General features: G+C 34.5%; 2 protein-coding genes across 2 annotated transcripts; both read left to right on the forward strand.

Moving 5' to 3' along the window:
• Window positions 1-562: 562 nt before the first annotated feature.
• Window positions 563-9909, forward strand: LOC113227146. The gene is made up of 6 exons (XM_026460024.1): window positions 563-711; window positions 6320-6455; window positions 6660-6871; window positions 7469-7604; window positions 9317-9570; window positions 9709-9909. Exons 2-6 carry the CDS (start codon window positions 6398-6400, stop codon window positions 9907-9909), a joined length of 861 nt encoding a protein of 286 aa, XP_026315809.1. The 5' UTR covers window positions 563-711; window positions 6320-6397.
• A 1847-nt stretch (window positions 9910-11756) lies between these two features.
• LOC113226882 (leucine-rich repeat-containing protein 40-like) lies at window positions 11757-25998 on the forward strand. The gene is made up of 11 exons (XM_026459677.1): window positions 11757-11959; window positions 12840-13024; window positions 15187-15390; window positions 17726-17849; window positions 18594-18763; window positions 20945-21087; window positions 21847-22032; window positions 22891-23034; window positions 23849-24037; window positions 24968-25159; window positions 25515-25998. Exons 1-11 carry the CDS (start codon window positions 11800-11802, stop codon window positions 25624-25626), a joined length of 1809 nt encoding a protein of 602 aa, XP_026315462.1. The 5' UTR covers window positions 11757-11799; the 3' UTR covers window positions 25627-25998.
• The last annotated feature ends 757 nt before the right edge of the window (window positions 25999-26755 follow it).

Consider the following 26755-nt stretch of genomic DNA (forward strand, 5'->3'; position numbering starts at 1 on the left):
CCACTACCCGCGGCCTTCTTCAGATCGTCGGTCCATCTTGCAGGGGGACGTCCTACGTTACGTTTGTCGAGACGTGGTCTCCACTAGCGAACCCGTCTACTCCATCGCTCATCGGTTCTGCGACAGATGTGGCCAGCCCACTGCCACTTCAGCTTGCTACATTTCTGGACGATGTCTACAACTTTAGTCTTATGACGGATAACTTCGTTCCGGATTTGTCCCTTAACGAGATACCCAGCATAGATCTTTCCATAGCTCGCTGTGCGACGTGTAGAACTCAGAACCTCCTCCTTTTTTAAATAAAAACATAATAAATATATAATACACATATCAAAGCAAGTCCTTCGGCCAACCGAAACCAAAACACTTCTTTAAATAACTTTCCGTGTTTGCATAGCTAAAGTACTAGAACAAACCACTTCTGGCGTAAATTGCATTCAACCATAATTTTCGGTGAAAATCCGTGAAAATCTCTACGTCCATATATCCCCGTATCCAGTCGAGATAATTTGCCTGGTAGCGTGCTACAAATTTGCCTGCGCGTTATTTCTCTGAGTGCGCCCGGCTACGGCACACGCTCCCGTAGTTTCCGTACATTGTAGGTAGTTTCAAGCTCGTTACATTTTAGGACAAATAGTAGGTTTGAAAGTTCGACGTAGTGCTTTAGATTTTGTGTTACGTTGTTAAAACCTGATTGTCAACTAATTAAAGGTATGTATATGGTGCATTTTTGTGTTAAACTGTTTACAGTATAATGTGTAAAACACTCTTTAGTTTAGTGCCTCGGGAGTTTTGATCTATTGCTAATTATTTGTGCAATATCAAGTCATGTACGTTCCACTGCTGGGCAGGGGTCTTTTTATAACATCAAGTGACGGGACATAGCAGTTGCAGTGCCACTCAGAGCCTTAATCGCAAAGATATGAGGGGCACTGCCACCACGTCTGTCACCCTGAGACATAGGTAAATTGACAAATCCCATGTGCCAGTAATATTCACACTTTAAAACCGGAACGCAGTACCTAATGCTCACATTACTGCGGCAGAAATAGATCTAGTGTAATAGAAATAGGTAAGGTCTTCATGCAGGTCAGTAATCAAATAAGTTGGTAAAAATGTGGTAGATTATGGACCGAGAGCCTGTGAAAACGGAAACTTTGACGGAGTCAGACGGGGGACTTTCATATTTTCTATTAAAAGTTCGATAGGTGTAGAGATTAATAAGTGTGATATAGCACAACTTGGTTGATAATTATAAGTTTCATTGTGGAGAAGGCTCAAAGCGATTTCTGTGGAAATGGAATAGGCAGAATACACATCCTTGGTGTAACAAGGCCATATCTGCATATCTGCAGAGGTTTAAATATTGTACAAACAAAATTTATGTGATAAGAGCTCTTTTGACGTATGATCTGTCGTTGCTCTATATATTTATCTAAACTGCAAGTAATTAATACATATATATAGAGTAAGAAATACCTCCCTCCGAAAATGTTGTATTGTTTTATTTTATATTTTTGATGTGTAACTAGTAATTACTTTAGTACCTATTTACAAGTTTGTAAGTAAAAATATTACAACACAAATATTCTTTGTTGCACAACACAATATATAGGACAAATACATAACTTATTGACTTATTGATAGATAGCAATCTCTTCCAGGCAATCTTCGGTTACAGGATATACTTAAAATAAAAACTCCAATTCGTAAAGAAAACAAAAATTTTCAAGTGAAATAGTTAAATAAAAAAAAATGTAATATGCTCACATAAATTAAAAGTACAATAAAAACACATCACTATTTTGTTTTTATTTTTACCTTTCATTTCTTTGCTTTTTGTTGCCTTATAGTTTCTATATGTAAAGTATAAAAAATCTTTCCTTTATGTAAAGGTATAAGAAAGCCTGAGTATGCCTTTTCGATCTCTAATCATTATTATTTATGATACAGCAGCATATTAAACTCAAACAATGTAGGTACTTAGTTTGAAAATCTTATCTCCATTTACGACCTGTGAGACTAATAAAACATTTTACCCAATAAGCGTCCAGCGCTTAAATCAATTTAGGAAATGAACTCTCCTAACTTCTTCCTCATTCTGGGTGTTCTTGGGCATCAGGTGCTAATTTTGATACTTAGTGTAGGTAGGATTCACGTAATTGGTGTGCTTGTATATCAATTTTATTTATAGTCAAGTCAATGTCAAATGATCTTTGTTTCATAGGTAAGCAAATTACACTTGAAATCGTCATACTGATTAAACTCTACTGCTCATTCGTAAGTAGAGACGTTCATCCATCGTTGACGGTTAACCAGTCCATCAACTAGTTAAATTCGTCAACTAGTCGATCGAGCAACTTAGGTTGATTTTCGTTTTATGGACGATTAAAGAAACGGTTAACTGAATCAACTAAGTAGGCAGGTATTGAGAATATGAAGTATTGTATTGGAAATTAACTATTTTTTTCCGGAACCGTAACCAGATGTAAAAAATTTTGGTTTATTTTGGAAAAAAAATTAATCCGTAAAAATTGTCTCATTTCCAATGTTTAGCAATCACAAAAACCTAATGAAGGTATTATGAGTAATTGTACATATTTTATACACCTTATGTTGCATTGTAACTATCAATCAATCAACAAATTATTGTTAATTCAATTAACAATCCGTAAAAAAACGTAACGCAACGTTGCACGCAATTTATCACACGAACTACTAATAAAAACATAATTTCAAAACATAGGTAAACAAACCGCCGAAACATGCACCCGTACTAATAAGTAAGGGAATCCGCCTTACGAATCGTAAGACAGATTCCCCTGAGAAGGATGAGCAAGAAACTCTAGGGGTTGCTCTTTGTAAATACAAACTTGTATACATTTATCACAATATTTAATTTTTAAACATCTAAGATCGAGAATACCTGAAAGAGTTAAACGGGTTATTAACACGGATTTTTGTCATGCAAGCACGCAGAAGTTGTCCTGAAGAAATAACCTTTAGTATAAAGTTTTTGTTTTACAATAATTTTAAGCCTCATAAATGGCAAATTTTGAATATCAATCGGAATCTTAGTGTAGAAGCAAAATATATACAAGAAAAATACTTTGTCCCTTAAATGAATTTGAGACTTTATGACGACGATCGTCAAGAACAGCTAGTTTATTTTTATTCCTCGTATTAATGTTATGTCGGTCACTATTTTTCATAATAAAAAATAATATTTTTTCCTAACATCAAATAACATTTTAATAAATGTGCTGTAACGTTTTTATAAAATTAAGTGTCGGTTTATTATAGATTATGCACCCAGTTTTAAGATTTTGCAGAAAAAATTGAAAATTCAGCTCCTGATTTTCGTTGATGTAACAATTCTTGACTGACCACATAAAATAAATTAAAAAAGTTATGAGTTATAGCCTAGTTCACATAACGCTTACCTCCCATATGTAGTCCTGGGACTCCTGGGTTCGATTCCCTTTGTTTGTGTGTGTTTTAATTTTTTTTGTATGTATGTTACACGATAACTAACAAATTTGCGAACCGATTTTGATGATTCTTTTTTTGTTGGAAAGAGGGTACCCAGTATTGAAACCATTTAAATTTGGAGAAAATATTAATATTTTTTTAGTACTCTGTACTGAGGTTATTCTAATCATGTGTAGTCATTTGGTTATTATACAGATGGAGCATATCACGCTACTAAGTATTCCTTGCTGGAGGCGATATTGGAACAAAAGTGTAGTGTGATGTGGTGCTGTTGAATGTACATGTATCAATAAAAAAAATACAGGAATAACAAAAGTGGATAGCTTAAATAATTTCTAAGCCTGAACCTAGCTATGTTTGATTAAATGCGTGAAATTGGATCCCCGCGTCAGTGTACTGTGTCAACAATTCCGCCTTATGTTTGTTTATGCTTATAAGTTTAGTCCGTGCCCGACGCCCTGAGAGTCTTCTGAGATCACATTCAGTCTATTAAACTTTTGGATATGATTTTATAGAAAGAAAGGCCGCTGTACTCCATAGACTTAGTCGTAAGTTAGCAAGTCCCATGTGCCTGTAATTTTACCAGCACTCTTACCCTTCCAAACCGGAACGCAGTAATGCTCACATTACTGCTTGGCGACAGAAATAGGCAATACGTCGAATATGATGAACTCTTGCAATAGGAGCTCTACGCTCCTTTACTAATAAAGTTGGTAATTACAACGTTTTACGTACATACGTGTGTTGTATGTTAGTAAATGAATATGTGGGTTGCGAATGTGTGTGATGATCTCACCGTCGTCGTGGTGTAAACTAAACGTAGAGTGAAGACGCGGCTTGAAGAGGCTTACTTTTAACATTAATACTTTTTGCCTGCTTTTATTGCAACATATGGCATTTATCCGCACGTTCTCAAGATGAAATACTATGAGATAACCGATTGACGAAGTCATGAGGTGGATTATAAATTATAACACTTCAAGTGCCAGATATTTTTAGAAATGTATGTGAGTATGGGTTTCTTTGTATGAGGCCTGTAATATGATCTCTGAAGGAGGCACCGCCATCAACAGTGTTGTCTAGGTACTTAACGGTTAAATTGTATTACGTAGAAGTATCACCATAAAATGTTGTGTAGCTTAGAATATATTGTAGCAGTTTCTTAATTTCATTTGACGTAATTCGTTTATTACAACACAATAAAAGGGTAGGACATAAAATACTACCTTAAGCAACTCCGTTGTTAAAGTCAGCCTCCTGATTCAGGCCAAGGTCAAACTGTACCCGTTAAGTTCTATCTGATAGGCAAATCCGTATAAAAAGAAAGTTGGTTCCACTTACATCCATCACTTCATGTTTATCAACTAGTATGGGAAAAGGGATCATGTCGAACGCTTTAACTAAATCCAAGAATATTGTTAAACATTCTTTTTTACCTAACCTAATTACTGAATTATAAAGTTATTACCTAATTACTGAATTATAAAGTCAATGAAACAATGTACTCCGGGTAACGTAATGTAATAATATATAATGCACGCACTGACTGATAGCCCCGCACTAGGGAAACCCTGTCATGGCCATGATGGCCATGGCCACGCACATAAACAATCACAAATCACACCTAAACTCAAGAGATATAAATGTAGGCCACACAAGTATTTCTCCCGGCCCGGGAATCGAACCCGGGACCTCTTCGTGCCAGTCCAGCTTAGTGACCGTTCGGCCACGGAGGCAGTTCACAGGTATCATTAAATTATTTCCAAATACACAATAATTGTGAAGGTATGTACAATAAAATCATAGTTTGTACAATTATTATCATGGACTCTAGTTAGAACTTTGTAAGTTTATACCTATAATTATAGGTTGTTGTAACATTGTTCAAAGTTAAACTACGCTGGACGCAGTTGGAGTGTGGCAGAGTTGAAGCATTGTGCATGCCACAGAATAGCATTATTAACCAGTTCACAACTTTAACAAACTCAAAATAGGGGACAGAACTTTCAAAGTGTAACTCACACGAATTATTACGTTGCTAGTTTTTATCGGCCAATATCTTCAGTCACGAAGGATTAACCACAGCGAGGTCTAAATAGTGTAGACTTCGCGTTGATATGGACTCTTGCTGGAAAAAAAAACATCGATTGTTAGTTCACAAGGACTAATCGTGAGAGGTGTTACTAGGTAATCTACGCTTTGGCTAGTCTTCTTTTTGGAACACCAATATTCGGCAATAGATATTTTTGTATAGATATAAGTCAATGCAAACGTAAGACTTGAGTCACCCCACTGAGAGAAAGAAAGACCCCACTTCCATAAATACCTACTGAAACTTTATAGCGATTTGCATGAAATCGTCAGAACAATCCATTGGCACGTTGCAGTCAAACTATCGTTTGTTTTTTTTATTCAGTTCCTTTGCTGTTTGGGTTTGTTTTCTAATATTCACGTTTTTGTAATTCCGATTTATGGTAGTAATCTCCTAGTTAGTCACAAACATGCATTCCTTGTTAGGTGAGTTTCAACAACTGACTAACATTTACATAACAATCTTTGATAAATCACATAATATTATCTTTACTTTGTAGAAATTACTTCTGAATTCGTTTTTGTTTGTTCGCGATTAACTTTAACTATGCTAACTACATATTGTATGTTATTATTGATAGGATACATGTGTTAACGATGTACAGAAATTACCCTTGCTCTTACTGGAAATTTATATTGACCGGCACGTAAGACATTCCTAATTAAATTGGTCCCCATTTAATGACTGGAAATCTGTTGATGTCATATCCTTAGACATTTATTTGTCAATTTCCAGATTCAGAGCATGAGTCGCAGAAATATGCCATTTACTGTGAGATGCTCAGTACGATGACGATAATGGTTGAAAGCCACGATGGTTTTCTTGCACCGACAGTACAGATTGTCAATGTTTGTGTTGTTCTTGACCATAGGTAAGACCATGAATATGAAAGAAAAGCTGGTATGTACATTTTAAAAAGGTCAGAATTCTTTAGTTGCTTTCCCAGAACATCATAATTATTATCTCTGAAAGCACACAAGAAGAACTCGTAAGATGTGTAGGATTTCACGAATGCGAGAATGTTGGTATTTCTTACAGTCCTGAATAATACGTTTTCCCTACACCTTTTTCATAGAATGTATAATATCCCTGCAACTCCTGGATCTTGTGGTGCCGTCATACGTGCCGTTAGGCACACGCGCGCAGCTGTCGTGTCGCTGGGCTTTGGGCCCCGCGGACATACTGTACTCCGTCAAGTGGTACAAGGACGGCCGGGAGTTCTTTCGCCATGTGCCGCGCGACCTCGAGTCGTTCAGGAAGTTCCAGCTGCCAGGAGTCGACGTCGAGGTGAGATATTAGAACGGTAGTTAATCACGTGACCGTTGCGATATTATTAAAGTGCCTTAGTAAGATAGATTGGAGGATAGGGTTGGTTACTAAATCGATCAATAGGTGCAAAGTAGTAGATTCTTTCACATACATTTTTTTTATGATACGGCGGGACGAACAAGTCGTGCGCCTGGTGGTAAACGACACGTCTGTCCATAACAATTGCAGTGCCACGCAGAGCTTTAAACCGCAAAGATCTGAACGGCACTGCCATTGCGCCCGTCACCCTAATACTAAGTTAACAAGTCCCATTGGTAATTTCATCAGCACCCTTCAAAACTTTAACGCAAAAAGTAATAGGTAAGGTGTCCGTACTTCCCTGGACGAACTCTATCACAAAGAGCTCTACTGTTACTAAATTCACGATACAGTAGGTACAATTTACGATAAGTGCATATAAGAATACAACAAAAATTGTAGGTATGTATCACGTACATATTGAACAAGGTTTGCAAACTCTTGAAAAATGTAAAACATACGCTTTTGGGTTTATAGGTAAGCTGAACTGGGACGCAAAGGGGGTTTACTAGTTTCCCAGTATATTTTCTGTAACAGGTTTCAGACGAATCAGGATCAAACCTAACGTTAACCCCAGCGGTGCCGGCCACAGAAGGGCGATACCGGTGCGAGGTGTCTGGGGAAGGGCCCCTCTTCCCGACGGTATCGGATCACGCTGACTTGAATGTAATTGGTAAGTTAAGTATACCTATGAAACGTATAAAGAGTGTTGTTCTTGTTTATTTGGTTTTTTCGGCCATTATCAACAGCCGACGGTGTCCTACTACCATTAGTTGAAAGTTAAGTACGCCTTCAATTTCCAGTAGGTGCGTGCATATTTAAAAAGTTCTGTAACCGGTTTTTAGCTTAGGAATGAAAATAATTTTCTCGTGAAATAGCATCCCTTTTATTTACTTTACGCCAACATAAAGACTTGAACAAAAGAGCGAAGTTGAATCCCTTCTGATTTCACAGTGCGCTAGCTCGCAAGACATTAATTTGCATACACTTTCAAAGCTTTTAGAATATTCGTTACTAGCTACAAACTATATTTCCCTTAGGAATTAGTATCTGTTTCACTACCCTACCGCTCCTGTATATTTACTTGAACGTGACTCACATTACAAGTGAGCAACACGACGGCGATGTATCTAGGAGCCTAATCTATATATAGGCTGCATTACACCCCCGACAAATAAGAATTACATTGTCGATAAAAGTAGGTAGTTATTGAAAATTAATAGATTCTGGCGTTACCTACTTTGCGGAAATCTATGTTAATAAAAATGGAAGTCTTAGGGTCGTATTCTAGAACTCTACTCAATGCTCAAGTCAGGACTTGAGTATGATTCAAAGCACTAGAAATCATACTCAAGTCCTTGCCATCAGAGTCGTATTTCCAGTGCTTGAAATCATACTCAGATCCTTACTTGAGCATTGAGTAGAGTTCTGGAATACGACCCTAAGGATCATGATCGAAGAAGGAAGTAAATTAATTAGCTATTCCGCGAAACCAGCGAAGGTTAAGTCGTGCAAAAGTCGCGTTGTGTATTTTTTCATACAGTTAATTTTTCCATTTTTTCTCCGCATAAATTTTATAAAATATATGTATATAAGCGCAGCTAACTATAGTCATAAATACCTATAAATAATGATAATAGTAGTTTTTGTTACTGTAGTTGCGCTTGTGTTATATATTTTATTAATATTTATGCGGAGGGAAGCTGGGAAAATTAAGGTAATGAAAAAAAATCAATACAAGCGCTGCTAATTTGCACGTTTTAACCGTCACTATTAGGTTCGCGGAGTAGCAAATTAATTTCATTTCCATTTTTACTTACTGGAACACCGAGCATGATATGCCATGAGTGCATTTAAATACTTATCTATGATTTAAAAACAAAATTGTACCTATATTAACATTATGCAGATTAAAGACTCCTTACTTTTTCATTATTTTTTCTTTTTCACAATTGTACACATTTGTGGATTTTTGGTATTTAATTTTGTTCATAATTTGGTATGTTAGAATGAAATATTTTTGTCTCAGCATCAGCGTTTGGCTTTGATTATCTCTGTCACGGATCAAAATCCAAAATTTGGGCTTCGTTGCGACCTGTACAATTGCAGATGTTTTATGGTACATTTAAAATTTCATGCATAGATATATACTTAGTTTATGGACCGATTAACACCTTGATTTCAAAGACTGTGTAATTTGAGTGAATGCCAAGAAAGCTTCGCTTGTTGCTCTTCGCTTATTATACTATACCTATGACTAATGTTACATAAATACTGGTTGATCTATATTTCACATTTTCATTGTAAATGTTTTCTGTAAACTAATAAATGCTTAAATTACGTTAATATTACTTTATTTCCACTAAAAACAATTATTTTTTCTAGTATTACCTGACTACGGTCCTATTATAACCGGATTCTACCCCCGGTACCGACTCGGCGAACGTGTTCGGGTCACCTGTACTTCAGGCCCATCCAGACCAGAGACCACCCTTGCCTGGTACATTAATGGAAAACCAGCGCCTTCCTCTGCCATTACCCATTTCGACGAAAAGTATGAAGACCTACAGGTTACGAAGATGGTGCTCGATTTTATAGTAACTGAAGAGTATTTTAGGAGTAACGGATTCAAAGTAAAAGTAAGTTACCACAACCATGGTCACCATAGAAATAAATTGAATAATTTGACTTTTGACGGGCTATTTTGAGTTGTTACCAAAACACTACTACGCAGTTTTTTTTATTGTCGAAAAATCCGATCACACTATTTTTTGCAGTGTCTTGCTACACTACCGCCAATTTACTGGAGAAGCAATGAAGAAAGTGCAGTGCGTGAGAAGAAAGTATACGACAAATTCATAAGAATCAAAGAAGAAAGGGGTTCAAAAGCAGATCGTGTACTTTCTAAGGCGATAATATGCAATAGCTTATGGCAAAACGTAGTTATAGTGTCGATTTTGTGTTTTAAACTATGCTAATAACATTGTAATTAGATAAAATTAAAATGCTTACATAAAAATTATCAAAATATTTTATTTGGTTTTCACCAACGATATCTAGTTTTGACGTATTAATGGCGTAGAGAAGTACCTAGAAAGAGAAAATATTTTAATTAAATAAAAAACACTTTATTGATAGACCTCTATTTCAGCAAACGTAAGTGCATTGACATTGTTACGTTTACATATAATAAAATATTGAAAGGAAAGCAAAATAAATTGCTAAATAAGCCAAAGTTAAAACACATCCAGGTAACAGACATTGTTGTTTCTATAGCGGTTCCCTACTTAAGATAGAATGTTATTTGATCGAACATTAATAGCTCGAAAATGTTGGCTCGATTTCACCAATGAATCATGAGCTCTAAGGTTTGCCACATCGATGCATTAAAATCTCGAAAGAACATTTGCTCTAACGATCAACAGCCAAAAAGCGATTTCTCTGAAAATTTAGTTACCTACGGCTATAATTGTAAGTCAATGCCTACGGCGTATTTTGTATTTTTTTAAATTTCAGGGTGTGAACGAGCAGGTTGTTGATCGTTAGAGCAAATGTTCTTTCGAGGTTTTGATGTATCGATGTGGCAAACCTTAGAGCTCATGATTCATAGGTCGAATGGACAATCGAGTCAACGTTTTGGTGCAATTAATATTCGATCAAACGGCATTCTATCTCAAGTAGGAAACCCGATTATATAGTATAAAAAGAGTGGCAGATTGTTTTTGAAATCACAATTTTGAATTAAAGAGACAAAAAAAAACAGAAAACCGGGTCTGTAGAATGTTTTAAAACCATAGATTTAGTATATAGGTTTAAAACCATGCAAATTCTGACACATAGCTACTTACAATCTTTAGATTTTAGACAATTTTTTTCCAGCCTCTAAGGTATAAGACCATACTGGCCAAATCACCGTTATTTTATTTTTAAAAAGTCAATCAGTCACTAATTTTGTCAAAAATTACATACAAACAATGCAACCACAATATTAGCAAAAAATATTAATTTAGTTTTATAATTATTAAGCATTACTTTACTTTTGAAGTTCGTATTTATTGAAAAACTAAATTGATTTGTGAATATTTAAAAAAATACTGCATACCAATATGATGTATGAAGTTACAGAACATCCTCCCAAAGTAGAAATATCTAGCCCTTTTTTTGAGTTTAGAGGTAAGCTATTAGCATTATACTAAAACGTTAAAAAAATATATCCTCTAGGTTTAGTGATAATTGAATTTTGACGCCTACCAAGAAAGGAAAGGCAATTAGATTTTATTACAATTGTATTTAATTTTTACTACATACTTGTTAAGAAATACGATAAAATAGTGTGGTGAATTTGAAAGATTCATGATTATTTGAAAGTTGGAGCTATTATGCAAGAGTACTTCGATGAAACAAGGATGAAACTATGAAAACTGAAGAGGTGTCGAGGAATTTAATAAGAATTCAAAAATACGCGCCTTTACTTTCAAAGTGTCAAAACGTGTGCGTTCAATACCTAGTTAATTTTAGAGCCAAGTTAATGTGAGCCTAATTTAAACAATATAATTATAAAAGTATTGTTACGTTTATAAATACATAATAAATAAATAATTAAAAAATTAGGTAAGCATTATAGAAAATACTATGCAAAGCTCGCGAAACAGTTATAACAAAATTGCACTAATTTCAAGTTACATATTCCGTTTCTGAAGGCACACGCGCGGTGCAAATGTGAAACCAACGAGTGGTGTTCTCATGTTCTCTGTACCGCTGTACCTATGTTGATTTTGTTGCGCAAAAAGTTGCGTATTGTTAATTTTAATCGCGTTCCATAATGTTAATGCTGCATTAGATAACTCCGCACCTGTACAACCAACATAATGTCCAATAGGCCTCATGTTAAGTCTAGAATTAAAGTGTGCAAACCTGTGTTCCATCTTCAAGATAAAAAGGAAGATGATAGTGTTTTGACGAAGGGGTTGATCAAGTCGGCGAAGAGGACCGGCCAGCTCAGCTTATGCAACAGAGGTCTTGGGACAGGTATGTGATTTATGATATTTACTGTTTCGTCATAAATACCGTGAAGGTCAGATTAGTTATATGTCATGGATATGGAGTCTGTATATTATTTTGATACAATCGTGAGTTGTGATGGTCCCGCCGAAATCATATCTTTATTCTATATTTAAATCATATAGGCAATGGTGGAAAAATTGCGACCTACGATTTCCTAGCGTATGTTCAGAATCTTTTTACGTACATTCTTCATGCTTCCTGAAAATCTTGTAGGCAATTAAAATGAAATTTAACATTCTTTGAAATTGTTAGTCGCCAATTAACGGTTTATAAAATACACTTTTCTAATCACACTCACTGATAAAAAACAAAGTATTGATATTTTAAAATATATGCTTAATGCCTTTGCACTAAGGTTCATTTTTCGGTAGTTCAGTTCCAATACATTGAATTTCACGCCAGTGTTTATGACTTGTTCATTGTGTAATTCAAACGTTGCCTTGCCTTTGGGGTTTTATTGTATTTATAGTAGAGTCCATATTTGCTCCACAATTTAATAAACATACATATAATATGTTACATTGAAACTTGCACCTTTACAGTCGACTCACTGTAAACTTTGCATGGTACCCACTTGCCTGACTGAAACTTGTAGGTACATGTAAAGTTATACATGTGTAAAATCATACATTGACAAATGATGATATATGTATGTTATGTTATAAATAAAGCAATTTATTAAATATAATAAATATTAAATATAAAAATGCAATTCCAAAACTGAAAAGGTATCTATCTACCTCTGTCAGATTCTTCAATATCCAATAAAGTGGAAAAAAAATCAAATTTTAAAAGCCCAAAATCCTTTATTAACAAGGAGCTATAATCTCCAAGTATTTTGCAGTTCCAGAAAATGTATGGTTGATCGACCAGCTTGTCATGGAGGAGAGCAAAGAGGTGGACTTTTCAAAAACAAACAGCAACAACTGGTGGAACACGGAACTTCTCAAGGGCCTCGATCTGTCATCAAACGTGATAAAAACACTGTCACCCAATATCAAGTTTCTTTCTGAACTGGTTACACTCAAGGTGAGGAAGTGTGGTAAAAAACGTTTAAATGAAATAAGTTTGTGTATGGTACATTTTTATATCTTTTTACTGTAGTAAAATATGAATCTTTGTAACTCTTATGACTATGGAAAACGAAACTATTTTTCCGGATTTAAATAGTGTATATTTGTTTTTTCAAACAAACCGACGTTTCGGGCTATTTACAGGTCCCATGGTCACAGTTGACGGAGGTGATGCAGTCTTCAACCAATTATGTCTAATATTGATGCAAACCACCCTATTTTTTCACTATATTTACAATAGTTATTAATTAAATACCTTATTTTTAAATGATGTTCTGATGGTCGCAGTAATGAGGGGCCGTATAGGCCCTGAATTGAGCCACCCTAATAATAGATAAAGAAGTCTGACATTACTCAATAAAACAAAACGAAATCAAATATTAACTGACTCCATTACTAAATATTTTATTGTAACCATTATTTCCTAGCCAAATATCCAACATTGTGTATATGTATAAGAACGTTTAAGGTCAATTAAAAAAGTAAGCAAGTATTGTCAAGGTTCCTGTATGGACACTAGTGGAAGTACAATTAAAATTTATAAAAACATTACAAGGTAATGTTGAACCAAGGGGTTCAAGGTCAATTTGCTCCATGACAGGCATGTCTCGTAAAGTGACCTGTAAAGTGGTAATGATTATGTCATCCACTTACTATTTGCTGTTTTGTGTTTATTACCAAGTATAATTTTACTTACGATCTTAAAATAGTGCACATAATATTCTTTTTTGGTGCACATATTATTCTTTGTAATATAAACCATAATTTTAAAGTCTAAACAACATGTAAATCAAGCAGTATTTTGTCTGTATAACGCACCATCGTCGTCAATAACCGGTAGTTTATTTTGTTTTACAGGTTTTGTTGGGTGCATGTGGACTATAGTTAGACATTTTAATAATAAATAAGCTATTTGTACAGTCACCAGCACATCAAGCTATGCGCTTTTGTTTGAATATTGCCTTCAATGGAAAGGAACAAGATCCGTCATTGTGTTGCTTGATGTGCTGCCATCTGTACTTGTTTAATCTATTTATTGTATTTGTACGGCTACAAGAAGAACTTGGCATAATCACAAGCTAGTTTGTTAGCGAATTTTAAAAATTATTCAAATTTCAAATTCAAATTCAAAATAATCTTTATTTCATAGGTAAGCATTATTACACTTGAAATCGTCACAATGGCTAAACTCTACCGCTCATTCGTAAGGCAGATTCCCCTGAGAAGAAAGGTCAAGAAACTCTAGGGGTTGCTCTTTGTAAATAACATTTGTACACATTCAACAACAACAAAACATTTACAATATATATTTTTTTTATTTGAAACATCAGAGATCGAGACTACCTCCATGAGCTAAACGGGTTACTACCATGGATTTTTGTCATCCAAGTACGCAGAAGTTGTATGATGTAGAAGTTGTTGTTTTAAACGTCGTGAAAGACAAATTTTGTATATCAACTGGAATCTTGTTATAGAAGCGCATACATTGCCCCTTAAATGATTTTTTGACTTTGTGAAGACGACTATCAAGAAAAGCCAGTTTATTTTTATTCCTCGTATTAATGTTATGTCTGTCACTATTTTTCATAAAGAAATTACTATTCCTTTTAACATAAATTACATTTTCATAAATGTACTGTGAGGCTAGTGTAAGAATGTTAATTGCCTTAAACTTATCTCTCAAAGATACTTTGGGGCCCAGATTGTAAATTGCCCTAACTGCATGTTTCTGCAGGACAAAGATTCTATTGATATCGGCGGCATTACCCCAAAGCAAAATGCCGTATGTCATTAGACTGTGAAAGTAGCTGAAGTAAACCAAGCTAGCGGTTTCGACGTCTGAAAGTTTCCTTATTTTTTAATCGCGCACTGCAGAGCCGAGCCGTTTTGATAACTTACTTATGCAATTTAGCATCTAACGTTATACCTAGAAATACAACAGTATCCACAAGATTCAATTTTTCGTTTCTATTATATATAGGAATATAATAATATTTAAAAATTGTAATATAATATATTTTTTTAATTCCTTGTTCCTTTTGCATCAGCACATTGTTGACATTGTCCATATTCTCATATTGTAAAGGAGATTCAGCGAGTATATAAATTATTTTGCAGCTTCACGACAACGCGCTCACGGCACTCCCTCCTGAAATCGGCCACCTGAAGCATCTGTCCAATTTAAGTTTGGACCACAACAAGTTGACCAAACTGCCCAAGGAGTTCTACAACCTGACCGAGCTAAGATGGCTCAGCTTGTCTCATAATCTGCTAGTCAAAATTGAACCTGACTTTGGTGATATCGTCATGCTGACGTATTTGGTAAGAATTTATACGAGTCTTTTTATTAACACTGCTCTTAAGACCTGGAACGATTGCATTAAACTATAATCTTGTAATCTGAAACTGTCTAAATTTATTAAATACTCAAGAATGCGGATTAAAAAGCTTTGTTTCTACTCCTGTAATTTAAAGTGTCAATTATAATTTCATAAACCATATTACAAAGACTCTTTTTAGTTCTGAGTCTAAATTCTATTGTCTATGGTACTTGATACTGAACTGAAAAAATTCATTATAATTCTGTACACAGAACTGTAAAGAGTTTCGAAAAAAAAGTATGTCGTGTTTTTGCTGAATCCTGATTGGTTAAAGTACTTAACCAATCACGAATACTTGTATTCTATCTCTTTGGTTTTTTATTTTGTAGCATTTGTTTGGCTTTAGTTTGAGTTTGTTGTCGTGACTTGTTAATAATAATCTTTAAATATTGTTTGTCTTTCATTATATTAATGTAATATATTTTAATTTAAACTATTGTATGCAGTAATTACATAATTAGCTCTTAAAATTTCGTACCTATTACTTAGGCTACTCGACAAAACCTCCTTGCTTAAACAAGTTAGGTACTCGACTTTAATGACCATCAGATTACACAAAATAATATTGTATACGTTAGGCATTAAATTGCTACAACAAAGAGAGGATATTTAAAGAAAGCAAGCATTTAATTTTATTGTCCGATTCTCAGTACTAAATTAAAAGATAAAGTTTCGAACAGTACAATAACAATAAGATTATCGCAAAAAACAACCTATATTATACTAAGTTTTATTTGGAGAGAAAGTACATTTGTGTAAATCACTACGAAACAGTTCATACGTTCCGTTCCATCCCTAGAGATTCTATTATCTCGAAACCTTTCACTTATTGGAATCAATTTGCTGTATTAAAATGCATGTGGTTCTTTATTAACGAAAATGATGATTTTATTTATTTATTATGGCTTATTAACCGTTGTTACATCTATTACATTTGATTTGATGATTAGATGCACAACTACTGCAGATGGAACACAACTTACGTTAGGCTGAATCATCTTAATCTTTTAAAGGTTCATAAAAACAAAAGAGAAAAAAAAACATAATAAAATATACTACAAAGTAGGTATTAGTCAACTTTGGTTCAATTTACGTCGTCGCGGAACGGAATGGAAGCTATTTTTACCAATACATTCCGCAGCGATTTAAATTGAGCCTTGTTTGCCTTGTGGAAATTGGTTATCGAATCTGAGGACATAATATTAACTGTTACACTATGCTCATTGTGTAATCTTGACAGACGGGATACTCGTGAATTGAGTTCCTACTATGGGGGTATTTACAGGGAATGGTAAACATAAACTTTACTATCAATTTTGTTATAAAGAGCCAGGTTCCAAATTATAAAGACTTTCTGATAATTATTTTTAATTATTGGTAATTATGATGATAATAAAATTGTCCTTAAGTATACCAAATAATTTTCAATGCAGATTCAGTTTTGTTTATTTAATTTTTGTCAAAAAATTACAAACAGTGAGAAAACAAATAAACACGCGATATCTTTGGAAAAACGATTCGTTTTTGTGATTTTTTTTGAGATAAACATTTGACATGCTGGTATGTCTCTGATACAAGCGCATGTCACGATATTGCTAGCGGTAGCATTTTTTTAATCCGAATTAATTTTGTACATAACATTGTTTATTAAGATAATTATTACCTATTCTTTACTACACTGCACTTCATTGATTTTTTTAACCGACTTCAAAGAAGGAGGAGGTTCTCAATTCGACTGTATGCTTTTTTTTTGGTGTATGTATGTTACGCGATAACTCCGGTATTTGTGAACCGACTTTCATGATTCTTTTTTGTGGGAAAGGGGGTACTTCCATAGTGGTCCCATTTCATTTTGAAGAAAATCATCCACCTCTAAGGGTGGCTGTTCACGCATGAAGATTCATTTTTATAAATAGCGCCTAAACTTTAATTTAGAAGCAATTATTTTAATGGTTGATTTTGCTATTTCTCCAATTCAAGGCGTTTTTCTCATGTACTTTGAGTAGTGAAAACCGATTTTTATTATCTCCAGTGTCAAGTCCTGTATAGTGGCGAACTAGGGGATATTTCAATAAAACTTACGTCTATTTGACGTAATTCCACGTACTTTTGAGGTCGGTTTTTTTAGTACTCTGTACTGAGATTATTATCAGATTATTATATCACTTCCAGCCCTGTTAAAAAGTTTGTGTTAGAAAGTTAGATCCAGAAGATTCTGTAATTTTCAAGTGAAACCAATTTGTGAATGACATAAAAGAACGCAATACTTGCTCCAGGATCTATCTCACAACAAAATCCAGAAGCTACCACCAGGGATGGGCTATCTGATCAGACTGATTGAGCTCAACCTATCGCATAATGAACTGGTCGAATTGCCGCCGGACATCGTCAATTTGAGAGGTACAACATACCATTAGCATTATTGTTTTTACACAAATCACACTAAACACTTAAAGGCTCGTATTATTATAAAAGACTTCCTCTAAATTCGGCATATAAGAGTGAATCGGCTGAGTTCAAAATGTCGACACAACTGTCTTTCTTTTTTTCTCTTCACAGTTCTACACACTTGATACTCGAACTAAAATGTTGTAAAAAGCAAAGCATACGACATGATGGTTTGTAAAAAACATGTACTAAATTTTTATACAGAAAATAATTAAAATGATTTATAAGAAATTCTTAATAATAAGTATTTTATTTATATTCTTAATGGTAGTATGTGGCTGAATTGCAATTAAATTTCTGTTTAGATAACATTTTATGTGAATGTTTTAATTTGGAAGTAACCTCCTTGCTTGAACTTGAACCTGACCTATGTAAGGAAGTATATCGTGCTACAAATAACATACGGACCATGTCTGTAATGGGAGGAAAAAAGGTACGGGGGTTTTGTTTGGAACATTATAGTCAAGTTAGCCACCATACAATCATATTTACGAGCAAGTGTGATGAAAAAACAATTGTGACACCTACAAAAGCAAAGTTTCAGGGGTATAAATATTCGTTTTTACAACTTGCTACTAAATTGAACAGAAACTTTTTTAAAATTTGTTACATAGTATCAAACCACTTTATTACTTGATGACACTTCTAGCGTTTCCTCATACATCTATTCACATTCGTATTTGTTTGTGTTGTTAGATTTGAAGAAATTGAACATCAACAATAACAATTTAACGAAGCTACCGCCGATGGGCGAACTCCGCAAGATGGAGTATCTCGACGCTAATCATAATGAGATCTACGAGATGCCGGATTTCTTCGGTTGCACCGCTCTTAAGGAAATTTATTTGGCTAATAACAATATTAAGGTTAATAATATTGATTATTATTCTTGTTCGTTAGTAGCAATTAGCATTAGTAGCAGTAGAGCTCCTTGTGAAAGAGTTCGTCCAGGGAAGTACTGCCACCTTACCTATTTCTGCCGCCAAGCAGTAATGTCGGCATTAAGCCGCGTTTATATTTGTCTGACGTGACTTGTCGTGATGCGCTCTGACGTCACGGCTAGCGCTCACATCTACCGTCGTGGCTCTCGGAGAATTCATACGTTCGGAATGCTCTTGAATTATCCGATTCTGATTATGAAGAAGATATTTAATTTGTGATGATGGCAACTATACTAAGAAAAGAACATATTGGGTTCATTCAGTGAATAAAATAAGAGATACTGGCGAGCTTCATTGTGTCGTTAAAGAGCTTGAGAGCGATGACGAAAGATTTCATGGATATATTCTGCTCTGACGCGGCACAACACTGTACTAACGCGTGCATACTTGTCTGATCTGACATCATGACGCGGCGCTCACCCGTCCTACGTAGATCGGGATCGTTTCTGATGCGACACAACACAAGCCGTCACGTCAGATTGCGACACACTACTATAAAACGACACGACACGTCACACAAATGTAAATCCGGCTTTGTTGTTCTCCAGTTTTGAAGAGTAAGGCTGCTGGTAAAATTACAGGCACATGGGACTTGTCAACTTATATCTCAGGGTGACGGATACAGTGGCAGTGCCCCTGATACCTTTGCGATGTAAAGCTCAGTGGCACTGCAAGTGTTATGGATAGGCGTCTCGCTTACCACCAGGTGCACGACTTGTTCGTCCCGTCACTTAGGGTCGTATTCTAGAACTCTATTCTAATGCTTAAGTCAGGATTGCACTGGCAACATAAGCACTGGAAATACGACCCTCATGGCAGGGACTTGAGTATGATATCAAGTGCTTTAAACCATACTCAAATCCTGACTTGAGCATTGAGTAGAGTTCTGGAATACGACCCTTAGTATTATAAAATCATGTAATTAGTAACGTTTTTAACATTCATTTATTCAATTATTCAATTATTGTACAAACATATAGTTAACAGAGTATATCTAGACGCAACAGTTGTAAAAGTCAAAATACTACAAAATAAAAAAAAAATGTCAAAGAAGATGTAATAGTACATTAATCACAAATAGTAACAAAAATTCATGTCAAGGCAATACAGAAATTAATAAAGTAAAATGTAAAACAAAAAAACGTCAAATTAAAAAAAAATAATTTATTTTTTTTACATTATCACGGAGAGTGTGCGATTCCATCATTGGGGGCGTAGACGGTGGCTGGGGTTCGCAGGAAGCGTTACGGTTCCACATTTATATGGCGAACGCTATGGACTGAAATTCCCTGTCTGCGGATTTATTCCCTTTTCAAGGCGAGAGTGCAAGGGCATTATTTCTGCCGTCCACTAAACAAAACGCGGCTAAGTGATAAATGGTCAAATATCCGTTTTATATAGAAAGAAATAGAGCACAAAATTCTCTTTCAAAAACAGTTCAAGTGTTCGACTTATCGGAACCTACCCCCAACGATGCATAGCCGAAATATCATTAAACAATTTTAATATTCTAAAACTGGGTTATGGTTTTTTATGATATCTCAAAAATGCATGAATGCTCCATCATCGACCTCGTCGTCACACCATCAGGTGAGATGGAGTTCAAATGAGCATTTATATTTTTATACATTGACTTACAAATAAACGGACGACGGGTCTAATACAAAAACCACGAAAAAATGTCCCAAGTCAACCTATTTAAACATGTAAAGGTATATGAAAAAGCTAAAACGTTGAATTTAAATTGTTACTGTCTAATTTTGCTTGCTTCGCTGTCAGTCGAACAAACGAAGACTAAAGCGTGAATGACGCTCTGTAAACGATTTTAACGCCCTATAAGTTCGGACACTTTTTAGCACGGACCCGACGTCCATATAATTCTAAGTCAATGTTTTTATATATAAAAAAAGTATTATAATAATTTATAAACTATAAACTGTGAGACTTTCTTGGTGGTATGGTCGGATATAGAATGATTTGTTAAAACTTATTCCTTTCTGTTATCTCATAAAATTTCTCATAGGCAAATATATGCCTACCAAACTTTTCTAATTTTGAGCGAAGGAAATCAGTATTGCGCTTTTATCATTGTTGGGTAATACACAGGAGATCACAGAAGAATTCTGCGAACAAATGCAGCACTTGAATGTATTGAACGTCCGCGACAACAAGATCGAGATCTTGCCAGAGAACGTTGCTCTACTTAAGAAACTGCAACGGCTGGACCTCACTAACAATAACTTGAACAAGTAAGTTTTAGCAAGATAACAAGAGTCTTAAAATAAACATTAAAAAAAATCGTGGCAAGTGTATAGAGAAGATTCCCTTTTCGTTTATTAAAGGTATCAGAAATATCTAGAATGTCAATTGTCTGGAACTTAGGCGTCAACCTAGGCTTAAGCGAATGGGATTCAAAATTTCAATTTTATTTAGGAAATGAAACTTATTTTTATTTTTCCGGACTTAAATCGCGTGTATTTGTTTTTTCAAAGAAACCGACGTTTCGGGCCCTTAACAAGTCCCATGGTCACGGTTGACTGAGGTGGTATAGTCATCAACCATTTATGTTTAATATTAATGTAAACCACCTTATATACATATATACAAAAGTTATTAATTAAATACCTTATTTTTAAATTAACAAGGAATATTCCAATTTACGCTACATATGTTTTACAATTATTATATTTTAACAAAATTATTTTTTTTATATTCAATTAAATTTATTATTAAAATATTTTATACATTATTTCTTTTCATTAAAAATATTTTTATAATATTCATTAATATTTGCTTAAAATTACAATTATCTATTATTATTATTTGATACTAAATTATTTAAGATCAAATTAATCAATATTATATTTTGTGTCTACTATTTAAGGTTTATAAGTTGTGTCTATTGTTATTTCACCCAAATAAATTACCAATATTGATTATACAATGCCATTTTTTTACAATATGCCGTAGAATAAAGTAAATGTAATTTTTTTTCTACGCTTTTGCAGGCTCCCCAGCAACCTAGGTCTTCTAACCCAATTGCAAAGCCTGAATATGGATGGCAACAAGCTGTCGTTCGTGCGGCAAGATGTACTCCGAGGTGGCACCGATCGCATGATGAAATACTTGAGGGACCGCATGACCGAGGAGATAGTCAACGAAACTAGATATACCGTCGACCAGTGGCCTGATAAGTGAGTAAGGCTTATTGGATTAAAGCGGAGCGGAGAATGGCTGCATTTTAGTAACCAATCATATTTTTCGTCACACTTGCATGTAAATAGTATGAGCAATCATGATAAAACCCCAAATAAAATCCTCGGGTGTTTTCTTCTCATAACACGACCACGGCTGTAATGAAAAGAAAAAAGGCCCGAGGGTCAAATTAGCTTGCATGCAATCATGCTATTTACTCGCAAATGTGATGAAAAACGGGAGTTACGAACCTCGACTTCGAAATAATAGTTCCTAATGAGTCTCCCTTGTAATTCCATATTTACCGCCCTTACCCTTAATACACAATGTACTAAGAAAGTTTTGTTACATCTTCTATGGTTTAGGATTTCCCCATACTGGCACCATTTCAAAAAAGCACTCGGTATATTCATTTTAGGGTCGAAAAAAGAACCTAAGAACTCGACATTGAAATTTATTTGATTCGGTCTCTTATAGTTAATGAATAAACACACTGTTTTATTTGTGAACCAATTTAATAAATTTTATAGCCGTTAATTTGATTTAATTTTTAATTTTAATCATAATTTGGCTTTTTGTGGCTTTTTTTTGTAAATTTAGCTTAAGGCATGTTTGAAATTCTTAAAATTAAAAACTTCAAATTTTTATAGTCTATAAGTCATCATTTTGGTCCAAATAAGAGCTTACCTATAATTGGAATAAACATAAGGACAATAATATTACATATCATATCTAGAATAATAAATAATATATGTGTAATTCTGCTGGTTTGCCAAATAAATACACCAATCACATGACAACGTCATTAAGCAGTGTACCTTACATAAACATCACATTAAATATGTAACTTGTTGCAGATACACACTGAAAAAAACCCAAGGTTTGATGTTACCTTGCAAAGACCTGACGGATGTCCCGGACTCTGTGTTCAGCGTCGCGGCGGATGCGGAAGTACACATTGTGGACCTGTCCAGGAACAAACTCAACGCCATGCCCTTGGGGTGAGTTGCAAATTTGTAACTAGTTAACAAAGAATATTTAAATAGTTTATATAGTATAATAAGTAGTAGAATTGAAACAGTCTATAATTGCCATAACAAGACTCTCTCTGCCAATTTATATAACTCGTTGACTTCCCTCGTTAAAGGAAAAGACAAAATGCTGCTACATCCGCAAACTTGTCTAAATTAGTCTCAAATAGTAGCTACATCAAATGTAAAAGAATCGTTTCAACACACTTAGAAAAAAATCCTTCGATCCGATTGGATTCAAACCAGACCGTAGTGCTATACGTTTTTAGTTTTTGCCGTAGGGCAAAAAGTCGTTAAAAACCAAAACCAAAGATCTGCAACAAGCACATAGAAAAATTCGTAAGGTACGCTAGTTTGTTCATTGGCTTAGTTGGCATAGCGTCTGACACGGTTTGCTGGAAGATGTTGGTTCGAATCCAGTCGGATCGAAGGAAGCGTTCGATCTTTGTGTTAATAATTATAACAAAGTAGTGGAGTAATTTCACAAAAACAATTTAATGTCATGATGGTCAAACATCGTGACGTTCAGTAACTTAAAAACTACAAGTACTTTAGTTATTTACTTTGGGATAAAAGCAACGTATTTGATCTTGTCTAATATTTATAAGAAAAAAATACTTGAATTCTATACTCTATTATTTTATCGAAGGATTTTTTTCTAAGTGTTCGGTCTTTGTATTAATAATTATAACCAACTAGTGGAGTAATTTCACAAAAAAAAATTAATATCATAGTTATAAAACATTCTGACGTTCAATAAAAAAAATCTATTTATTATTTCCAGAATCGTAAACCTAAACCAGACCCTGACTCAGTTGATCCTGGCATCGAATAATTTGTCGAGTATCCCGCCGGAGATCGGGCAATGCACACTCTTGCAATTCATGGACCTGAGTAAGAACTCATTGGCCGATCTGCCTAAGCAGCTGGAAGCGTTGCGGAATTTACGCGAGCTTGTTATTTCTAACAACAAGTTAGTATATGTTTTATATCGTATTACACGGCACAACTCATTAGGATATTGTAATAGAATTAGACGTTATGTTACTATAACGTCATGGAATTGACAGCATGTTGTGATAATGACTGGAATTAGGCGACACGACAAGTAACGATAATGTCTCGTGAATTTCTTGGAATGTCTTGGAATTAGATGTCCAATTCCTTGACATGACCAATTTAGTTTAAACAACAATTATTTCAAGTGCAAAGATTTTTTTAAGATATTCTTTACAAAAAAAAATCAGCTTTACTTGATATGCAAAATTATAATAATACAAACCACCAAAAACTGCAATAAAAAATTTATAATAAAGTATAAAAAATGTAAAATAAAATTCTAATTGTAATAATTAGGAAACAAAATAATGAAATAAAGCAAATGAAAAGAAACTCCCCCGTTATTATTCTGTCATAGCCCGTAATTAAATGGGACTCAACAAAATCTATCCTGGGTGAAAGAATTTAAAATAAGACTCATTTATTTTTATTTCATAAAAATGCTATAAATATCATTAACTATTTTTGTTGTAATAATTAGAATATTTAATTACAAAATTTGGCATTCCGTGAATTTTTTATCAGGTTTAACGACACGTTCTTAAAAAAATATAATTTAAAAAAGAGCGTAGTATTTGTCTGTTCCATCTTCCTAGATTATGAAATAACCCCGACGTGTCATCACAAGGGCGTTTTCAAATTGACGCGTGTAGAAGCGTTGCAGTTGCGGGTGGCATTGTATGAAAATTAGTAGTGACGCCACAAACGCGCTTCACCAAGCGTCCAATTTGAAGGCTTATTTAAGGGTTATTTTTTACCGTTCTGTGCAAAGGAACTATGAAATTAAAAAAAGAAAAACAAGTTTGCATGAATGTCCAGTAGTAAACGGTATGCTTACTTTCAGATTTCCAAAGATTCCACCCTGTGTGTACGAGCTTGAAAACCTCGAGATCCTTCTAGCTACGGAGAATAAAATCACAGAGATAAACGTTTCTTCAGATGCACTGTCCAGGCTGAAGAAACTCGCCGTGCTGGACTTATCCAATAACAGTATAGCGATAGTGCCACCGGAGCTCGGCAACTTTAAACATTTGAGGTGAGTTTTCCCTATTACTTTGGCAAATAGATTGTTCTAGCTAAGGATAAAAAATCTTTCTCCTATTTTAACGACATTCGAATTTAAAGTTAAAGAATTGTGTTGAAATGATAACAGTTATAACTAAAGATGTCTTATAATAAATTGTTTTATTATTTTGTACTAATTTTAATACAAAGTGCAACACTGCCAAAAATATGGTAGACAATTATAGAAACTTCTTTAAAATAGCAACACTGAGCCAGAAAGACATAATAATGATGCCATTGGACATACGTGGTTGGTTAGTTTATTGATCTTAAGGCGAATATTGCCACAAATCCTGTGATATATGTTTGAATGTCATTGTTAACAGAACTCTGGAGCTGATGGGGAACTGTTTCCGCAACCCGCGACACGCTATCCTCGCAAAAGGTACAGAGTCCGTTCTGTCGTACCTCCGCGACCGCATTCCTACTAACGACTAGTCTCGATCACATCTACAGTCACGTTAAAATCGAAGCAAAATGAGCAATAATACTTTGGGTAACGCTGCTAAAAAAATATATTTATTGGAAAATTTATCATTAGAGTTTTCATCAAAGTTTTTCAGTGTCATGGATCCTTGTATATTCCTTAAGTATTATTGCACCCTTTCGTTTCACCCTGTATAAAGTGCCTGTATTGTTATTTCGAACAGATCTGTGCTTACTGTGCAATTAAAGTGAAACATTCACTAGTCATTATAGTGCTTACTGGTTTAGGATTGGTGTTTTTGAATATGTTTTGGAGTTTGGGTAGCTTTGTAAAAGTACGTTTTCGATATTTGTCATTATCGTCTACTTTAGCACAAATGTAACTTACAATTTTGAAAAAAAAATCAATTCGATTTCGAACATTGACTTACAATTTCGAATTTAAATTTCTGTGTGGTAATGTTATATATACTCTGCGATAGGATTGGAAATTAAAAATGTAAACAAAGGTGATGTCATTACAAAAAAGAATTAGGAATCGTGCAAACGTGAAAAGGTTTAAAAATACATGATAGTTGATATTGTGCTTAAATTGTATACAAACAAAATATTATCAAAGTGTTATTTTTATTTAATAACATAAGCCCATAAAAACCTATTCTTCGTTTTCGCTGCTATTGGGATGAAAATTTATCATTTTATAAAAAAGTCGTCTTTTGTTCGACATGGATAAATGTTTTGACAAAAAACGATTGTATAGAGTTCTTTAACGTACAATGGAATTTTTCCATTATTACTCTTAATGCCAAAAGTGGAATCTGTTGATAAAGGAACCTGAAAAAAATCACGTTCTGTGAGATGTCACTTAGTTGTTTGTTTACATTTTTGATCTCGAATTTCCAACGGATCTCCGGCTATCCAACTGTACACAATCCATCGAGTATATAACCAGAAATAGAGATGAAATGTCATTTAATTTGTTTGAAAATTATTGTGCCATATCATTACTGTGACAACTGCGCTCCGGTTGGCCAGCCCGAGTTCGAAACAATTGACGGGTGTCGTCAACTGTTTCACTTCATCGACCAGTTAACTTTAGTTTTGCTATAATGGACGAAAATTGCAAAATTACATATTTAAT

Source organism: Hyposmocoma kahamanoa, unplaced genomic scaffold (genome assembly GCF_003589595.1).
Source record: "Hyposmocoma kahamanoa isolate Upper Pololo Valley unplaced genomic scaffold, ASM358959v1 202, whole genome shotgun sequence".
Taxonomy (NCBI): domain Eukaryota; kingdom Metazoa; phylum Arthropoda; class Insecta; order Lepidoptera; family Cosmopterigidae; genus Hyposmocoma; species Hyposmocoma kahamanoa.

What these genes read in the sequence shown, in the direction of transcription:
- LOC113227146 (XM_026460024.1), top strand. Translation starts at nt 6,398, where the DNA reads ATGGTTTTCTTGCACCGACAGTACAGATTGTCAATGTTTGTGTTGTTC. An exon ending in TGCCAGGAGTCGACGTCGAG is followed by an intron (nt 6,872 to 7,468) that starts GTGAGATATTAG and finishes TTTCTGTAACAG; the next exon opens with GTTTCAGACGAATCAGGATC. An exon ending in GTAACGGATTCAAAGTAAAA is followed by an intron (nt 9,571 to 9,708) that starts GTAAGTTACCAC and finishes TATTTTTTGCAG; the next exon opens with TGTCTTGCTACACTACCGCC.
- LOC113226882 (XM_026459677.1), top strand. Translation starts at nt 11,800, where the DNA reads ATGTCCAATAGGCCTCATGTTAAGTCTAGAATTAAAGTGTGCAAACCT. An exon ending in CTGAACTGGTTACACTCAAG is followed by an intron (nt 13,025 to 15,186) that starts GTGAGGAAGTGT and finishes ATTATTTTGCAG; the next exon opens with CTTCACGACAACGCGCTCAC. An exon ending in GGACATCGTCAATTTGAGAG is followed by an intron (nt 17,850 to 18,593) that starts GTACAACATACC and finishes TTGTGTTGTTAG; the next exon opens with ATTTGAAGAAATTGAACATC.